We start from the raw sequence: 7,918 nt of genomic DNA on the forward strand, positions 1-7,918 counted from the left end.
CATTTCAAACTTCTCAGATTAAAAAAAAATGTTATAGTTAATCAAAATCTTGATTCCAAATATTTCTGCTGCCCTTACAACAGAATCCTTTCATACAATCCCTCCCTGTTGCACTATATTATTTATTCATGATTCAAGTCTGAATAGCCACAATGCTGTATTTTCCACAACAAGTATGCCAGGAAAGCCAGGAAAGGCATAGGAAAAAACCAATAACAACAGAAAATCATGTTATCATTTTATCTTTAATGGAAAAGTAATCAATAATTTTGGTACATGTACCATGTACAAAAATGTGTCATGTACAAAAATTTCCTCAAACCAAAGGGTAAACAGTTTCTTTAAGAGACGCACACAAACATGAAAATTAATACCTGTACAAAAATAAACTCTGAATGAGCAATTAAAAAGGAGAAACCAGTCTGTTTAGCTGCACAAATGTATAATAAGGAGACTAGAGTCTTTTGAACCATGGTTTTATCCCATTGAAGGTGATGATTTGCCTTTGGAAGAGAGAGCCTGCTTGAAGCGTCTCTTGAGATCTTGCATGTTGGGTGATTTGGGCCGGGGAATGAGAGATGATCTCCTCTTTTCCCCACTGAGGTTGTGCAGTTTGCTAACTTCTTTGCAGAGATGCTGAAAAACATCACAGACATCTTCATAGTTTTCACTGGTTGAAATTTCAAGAAATACACTGCCCAGCTCATTAGCCAGCTGGATGCCATCATTAGTCTGCACCTGTCGGGCATGTAGAAGATCTCCTTTGTTCCCCACGATAATGATGGGAGTCTTGGAGTTGGGATGGAGCCTCCGGATGTGCTGATAAAGGGGTTTGATTGACTGGTAGCTGCTATAGTCTGTGATGGAATATACCAGCAGAAAACCCTCTGCCCACTGAACACATCTGGAGAGAGAATCCAATACCTGAACAAAGTCATCTTGGACCTTCAAGAGATAAAAGTAAGAATATATTAAGAGAATACTCCATAAAAAAACAATCTAAAATATCACCTAACAATTTTTGGGAAAAATAATCACTTTCTTGCACAACTTGTGAATTTGAAATAGCTCCCCCAAAAGAGGCTTTTGATATAAAAAATCAAATTCTCAGCCTCGGGATATACTTCTTTACAGAAGACACAAGTGTTTACTATTTGGTTTTTTAAGTAAAATTTAAAAATAACTTTCCAGTGAGATTGAGAATTCAAGAAAATGAATTTCTAATCCTGAACCCACTAAATAATTGTTAGAGTGCACTCCTAAGAATACCACAGAAACACAGATCTTATTAATTCTGTTTCCCACACACACTTTCTAAAAATGATGGCAATTATTCATTTGTTAATAAAATTACATTCCTAATTACCTGCCAAGACTTGATCTGATTTGCAATTAGTAAAGCACTGCAAAAAGTTCTTATAAAGACCCAAGGTCTGCAAGATGCCAGCTGCATCAATTAAGCCTTCTCTTGCCTACTGTTGAGTGAAGTGTTGCTACATTTGTGGACACAGAATCAATCACCTTAGTTTTTCCTTTACTGCTTTGAAGAACTCAAGTGATTTATTCTAAAATCTCACAGAGAGGAGAAAACCTCTCTCTACTGCTCTTTAAAGTAAGTGATAGAACCAATTAAGGTATTCTTCCGGTCCTCTGAAAACCCACTGGGAGTTTCAAGTCTAAAAATCTGATACACATTTTGGCAAGATGGGCTAATAAAATGCTAAATAGTAAATACCTAGAAAAAGACCCAAAAAGCCAACAAACTTTCTTAAAATCCTTTCTAGAAAAGACCCAGGCCTGAACCTTCACTGTCCTAAAAATCAGGATTATAAGAGAGTGTTTACTAATAGCCAGTGCAGTTTCTTCCAAGAAACTCACCTGAATGCATCCCGGAGTATCCTGGATCTGTAAGGACAGTTGGTCTCCTTCTATGTGAACAGTCCTTGAATATAGTTTGCCTATGTAAAATGAAAAAAAGAATTTACGAACTTTCCAAATGGAAAACAAAAAACAATGGGAACTGCAAAAGCGAGAGCATGAAATAATCCTAACCTGTATTGGGTTCATAATCTCCAATAAATCTCTTGGTCAGGAAGCGCACAATCATTGCTGAAAACAAACACAGTTATGTGGAATAGTAAGTAAAGGTTTAATTACCGGCTTAAAAGTTAAGAGTTACAGCAGTTAAGCAAAGGAGATTCTAATTTTTCAGGAATCTCTGGCCACACACACAATGGGAGAGCAGAGACAATACTTTGCACCTTCAGCCTTTGTAGGAGAAAAGATGCATCTGCTTTTCCTTCCTGCCTCAGGCTGGGTTTTCTTGGGGAATAAAAAAAGATTCACAATTTACAGACTCCTAAGGAGAGCTTGCATATTTCCAAACTACAACATCTCTTAGGCTTCTCTAAAAGATCATAAATGTAAGCTTCAATGAAGTCCAGTGTATGTAATCCTGGGTCAATGGGAACTGAACTAGGGAACCAGGAGGTAGTTTCAAGGATGGCGGTGAGATCGCTGCTAATGGTAAAACATTTAACTCTTTACCCTCCTCTCCGGACCCCCTCTTCCCCAAACCACACATACAAAAAGGATCTCCCGGAGTAACAAATTGCCAAGATCTATGAATTTTTTCTCTTTGCCCGCATGCCACTCAACACCTTTAGAGCCAGAGACACTCACCGCTCTTGCCCACGTTGCCTGAGCCCAGCACTGCCAGTTTAATGTCCTTGTGAAGCATATAATCAGAGGAAGACTCCGGAATAGGGGCGAGCAAAAAGTTCCCAGACATGTTCCTCAGGCGCATGGAGCGAGGGGCAGGGAGAGGAAGAAGGAAAAGATCTTGAGATTCTAGGACAAACAGACACCACTTAACACTTTGCAGCGGTCAAACTCCGGTGAATTTGGCTGAAGAAAGCAGCCTTGCCAGCGGGGAACTGGCTCTAGGGAGGAAAGAGGGAACACACAGAAAGGAGGATTCCAAATCCAGAGGTACAGGAATGGACGTTGCGGAGGTGGCTTTTGCTGCTGCAGCCACTGCGGGAGTTAAGAGCCAGGAGCTTTTTAAAGGGCTAAGAGCTCCCGGCAAGAAGAGCCGCAGTCTCCAAGCCCCACCTCGGTTCCGCCCCTTCCCCGCTCCCGCGGGGGCGTTGGCCTGGGGGAAGGGGGGTTTGGGGGCGAAGGCAGTCATCGAGTGCGCACGCCCCCGCCTCCTGACGCGTTCTGCAGCCCGGCCGCAGCCGGCAGGCGCCCTCGGCAGGTCTGGGACACACACGGCAGCTGCTCTGTGATTGCCCCCACCCCGACGGCTGAGCCCTCCGGCCGAGCCCTCTCGGTGCCCTCCTGCCTTCCCTCTGACCCTCTGTGGCCCGCTCTCCCTCTTGCGCTCGGGGAATAGAATCGAGATCGACTCTGGAATAGGAATGCTTAGGAGCCGACAGCTCCTAAGTGTGGGTCTCCACGCCGGGCGGGAGTCTATCTACCCCACTATGTAGGCTCACTGGGAGGGAAGGAAGCAGAGAGCCCCACAGCCATAATTTTGGGGAGAAAATAGAAAAATACGGTTTCCAAGTCTACGGGAGTTGGGGGTCTTTTCCCGGCCTTCCTCATGGGCCAAGATGGCTCTGGGTCATTGGGTCAGTGGGGGAGTCTGAGAATGGGAGGAAGGAGAAAGGAGAGAATTTGACAAGAAAGGGGTGAAGATGCATCACAACGCATAAGGGAACGACAAGCAGATTCCAGCAGTGTTCACACACACAAAAAGGAAAATTTCAAGGATGAAAAACTGCAAACCAGTGTAATGAAAGCAATATGACCTAACTCTAGATTGTTTGTTTAGGAAGGAGGCATATAAAGTGCACAATTATCACTGCCACCTCATTTCCACTATCACTGATGAGTATTTGGTGACCAATCTATTAAATGAGGTTTCTGGCACTGGCTTGACTTTCTCTCATTACTAGTATTCTTTTAACTAATCGCCATTTTCTAAATTGTCCTTGTTTCAATCATTCTTCTTTCTTCCTCCCCTCCTCAAGGCTCACTCTCCCTGTTGCCATCCAACCTATGGCTATCTCATCTGCTACCATTTACATCTGCAAACAGAACACAGATAACTTCCAATATCCAAACCTAATCCCTCCCTGAATTTTTCTTGTTTCTTCCACTATCAGCTGAATGCTGCTAAATGACTTCTCCAACTCACCATGCTAAATTTGAACTCATCATCTTCCCCCTAAACTCTCTTATTTCTGCTGATGGCACCACCTTTCCTCCCCCTCTCATCCCAGTTTGAAATCTCTGGTTTCTCTGACCCTTTGCTCTCCTACACACCACTTTTTATGCTACTTCCTCATCATACTAGCTAATATTTATGTAGCATTTACTATGCTCCAGACAATTTATAAATATAACCTTATTTGATCCTACAAAGACTCTGGAAGATAGGTGCTATTATTTTATAGCACCAGTTTTATTATTATTATCCCCATTTTACAGTGAAAGAAACTGATGAAGAGGTTAAATGACTTGCCCAAGATCTCACAGCTAGATAGTTTTTCAAGCTAGATTTGAACTCTGGTCTCTTCCTAACTGTGGGTACAATGTTCTATACCTTGTGCCACCAATTGCCAGTTTCTGTGGATTCTACTTTCTCAACAATCTTTATATCTCATCACCTTCATCAGGCACTATAATCAGTTTCCTAATTGGTTCACAGCTTCCAATATCTCTCCCATTCCAATCAATCCATCTACATCAAAATAATCAAACAAATAGATTTAACCATGTCACTTCCCTAATCAAATGTCTTCATTGACTTCCAGTTGGGAATAGGATTTAATATAACCTTTCATTACCTGATCCAATCTACCTTTCCAATTTTACCTCTCATTACTCCTTTTTATTCCCTTACAGTCAAACTTGTCCAAAAATATATTCATTTTCCATCTTTGTGCTCACAAGATGGCTGTCAGCTTTCTAAAGTGAATTCTTCTTCATATGAAAAAAAATTCTAAATCAATTTTTATTAGAGAAATGCACATTAAACCAATTAAGAGGTCTATATCCCATCCATCAGATTGGCTAATATGGCAGAAAAGGAAAATGATAAGTATTGAAGATGTGGAAAAATTGGAATACTAATGCATTGTTAGTGGAGTTGTGAAACTGATCCAACTATTCCAGAAAGAATTTGGAACTTTGCCCAAAGGGTTATAAAACTGTGCCTCCTTTTGATCCCACAATACTAATACTAGATCTATAACCCAAAGAGATAATTAAAAAGAGGGAAAATCTATATGTATCAAAATATTTATAGTAGCTCCTTTTGTGGTGGCAAAGAGTTGAAAATTGATGGGATGTCCATCAATTGGGAATGAATGAACAGGTTATGGTATATAAATGTAATGGAATACTATTTTCTATAAAGAATGATGAGTAAACAGATTTTTGAAAAACCTGGAAAGACTTTCATGAATTGATGCTGAGTGAAGTGAGCAGAATCAGGAAAACATTGTGCAAAGTAACAATAACATTGTGCAATGATCAACTATGATAGACAGATCTCAACACTAAAATGATCCAAGACAATTCTAAGAGATAGGTGAAAGAAAATGATGACCACATCTAGAGAAAGAACTATGGTCTGAATGCAGATTGAAGCACACTATTTTCACTGTTTTTTTTTTTTCCCCTTTCTCATGGTTTTTCCTATTTGTTTTGAGTCTTCTTTTTCAACATGACTAATATGGAAATGTGTTTAATGTGATTCTATATGTATAGCCTATATTGAATTTCTTGCTGTCTCGGGGAAGGGGAATAGAAAGGGAAAAGGAAGAAAAAGTTGAAGCTCAAGATCTTATAAATATGAATGTTGAAACCTATCTTTATATGTAATTGGAAAAATACTATTAAATAAAAAGTTTAAAAAATTGTAAAGAAACTGGCAAAATAAAATGAATTCTACCCTCCATTTCATTTTTCAAAAGCCTTCTCTTTCTTCAAAACTCATGTCCAGGGGGAGCTAGATGGCATAATGGATAGAGTACAAGCCCTGAAGTCAGGAGGATGTGAGTTCAAGTGTGACCTCAGACACTTAATACTTCCTAGCTATGTGATCCTAAGCAAGTCACTTAACCCCAATTGCCTCACTCGCCCCTCCCCCCCAAAAAAAAACCTTCATGTCTAGTGCTGACAGTTCCATGAAGCCTTCCCTGAGAGCCCCAACTAAAAGAATCTTCTCCTACCTTGAGGTTTCTTAGAACTCTTTTCTCCTATGGCCTCATTACACTCTGTCTTATTAGACATACCTATGTGTTCTCATACAATTTTATTTTATGGAGAACTCACAGAACAAATGCTAAAAAGGTAGTCAGAAAAAGAGATACAAGGACTACTCTCAAGGTCTCTCTTAAGAACTTTAGAAATGGGAGAACTTAATGACTTGGGAGACACTCTCTCAAGACCAACCAGCATGGAATGCCCCCATCAGAGAAAGTGCTGTGGTCTATGAGCAAAGAAAAATTGAATTAGCCCAGAAGAAACAAGAGATGCACAAAGTTAGAGTCTAAATGTTTATAGGGACTATTTGTGTCCAACTTGTGTCAAGGTACTTTGAGCTCATGTTGGTCTGATCAGTCATAGCCAGATACATTGTAACTCAACTGTAACACAATGTTGTCGTTTTGGTCCTCTTTGAAAGGAAGGGCAACCAACTCCTGACACAGAACCCAATGTTCTAAAGGTACTCATTCCTTGCTTCCACTTATTAGAATTTCTTTCTCTACCTTATTTATTTCAAACTTATGTTCAAGTACTACTTTATGCATAAAACCTTTTCTCTTCCCCAGACCTATTACTTTCTTTCTCCCCAAAGTATCATGTGTCTATTTTCTATGTATTTTTTGTATTCCTACAAATGTTTGAGTTTGTGTAAGCTTCTAAAGAACGGGGAAGTCTTTCTTTTTCTTCTTTTCCCTCTCCCCTTCTCCTCCCCTTCCTCCCTCTTCTCCTCTTTCTCCTCTTCTTCAAGGCCTTTCACATAGTGGATAATTAATAATAAATATTTGTCGATTAATATTTTATTTCCCTCGATAGATTATTGTAATGGGCTGAGGCTTGAGTTGATGCACTGAGGTCCCAAGCACATGAGGCTAAATAGTAATTGGAACATACTCTATTAATATATAAGCTTGGAGAAAGAATGGCCCCGCCCACTCTTTGTGCAAGTCCTGATGTGTTGTATAGGAAATGAGGATTCTAGTGGGTAGAGGCAGGGGAGTGGAAAAGGAAGGGGAGGAGAGACTGCTTGCTTTTGCCATTGCAATGACTTTTCTGTTTGTTTCTCTTCTTTTTTGCTTTTGCTCAGTGCATCAACTCAAGCCTCAGCCCATTACAGATTATCGAGCAGCTAAGTAGTACAGTGGATAGAGTACTAGATTTGGAGTTGGGAAGACCTGAATCCAAATCCAACTTTAGACATTTACTAGTTGTGTGATCCTTTATGGGCAGTTACTCAACTCTATTTAACTTAGTTTCCCTATCTATAAAACGAGCTGCAGAAAGAAATGGCAAACCATTCCAGTATCTTTGCCAAGAAAATGCCAAAAGGGAAGTACAAAGAGTTGGACACAACTGAACAACAACAAAGTTAGATTATAAATCCTTTGAAAGTAGAGTTTATGTAATGGAAAAAGCACTGCCCTTGAAATCAGCAAACCTGCATTTAAGAACTTCTGACTCAGTTTCTCAGCTATGTAATTAGGGACAAAGCATTCAATTTCTCTAAATTTCTCAGTGTCCTCATTTGTAAGAAGGGACTAACAATATCTGCAGGGATAATGATAACAATTGCAAGAAGGGATAACAATTTGTAAGAAAGGACTTATTTCTTAAACTCAAGTCCATCTTTGATGCCTGG

General features: G+C 39.9%; 1 protein-coding gene across 1 annotated transcript; it reads right to left on the reverse strand.

Moving 5' to 3' along the window:
* Positions 1-226: 226 nt before the first annotated feature.
* RASL11A (RAS like family 11 member A) lies at positions 227-3,044 on the reverse strand. Its single transcript, XM_051991257.1, has 4 exons — positions 2,683-3,044; positions 2,053-2,109; positions 1,879-1,958; positions 227-945 (listed from the first exon to the last, which is right to left on the reverse strand). The coding sequence occupies exons 1-4, from the start codon at positions 2,804-2,806 to the stop codon at positions 478-480; spliced, it is 729 nt and encodes a 242-aa protein (XP_051847217.1). The 5' UTR covers positions 2,807-3,044; the 3' UTR covers positions 227-477.
* Between the last annotated feature and the right edge of the window lie 4,874 nt (positions 3,045-7,918).

This window comes from Antechinus flavipes, chromosome 3, assembly GCF_016432865.1.
Source record: "Antechinus flavipes isolate AdamAnt ecotype Samford, QLD, Australia chromosome 3, AdamAnt_v2, whole genome shotgun sequence".
NCBI lineage: Eukaryota > Metazoa > Chordata > Mammalia > Dasyuromorphia > Dasyuridae > Antechinus > Antechinus flavipes.

What these genes read in the sequence shown, in the direction of transcription:
- RASL11A (XM_051991257.1), bottom strand. Translation starts at nt 2,806, where the DNA reads ATGCGCCTGAGGAACATGTCTGGGAACTTTTTGCTCGCCCCTATTCCG. An exon ending in AGGCAACGTGGGCAAGAGCG is followed by an intron (nt 2,110 to 2,682) that starts GTGAGTGTCTCT and finishes GTTTGTTTTCAG; the next exon opens with CAATGATTGTGCGCTTCCTG. An exon ending in AGATTATGAACCCAATACAG is followed by an intron (nt 1,959 to 2,052) that starts GTTAGGATTATT and finishes CATTTTACATAG; the next exon opens with GCAAACTATATTCAAGGACT.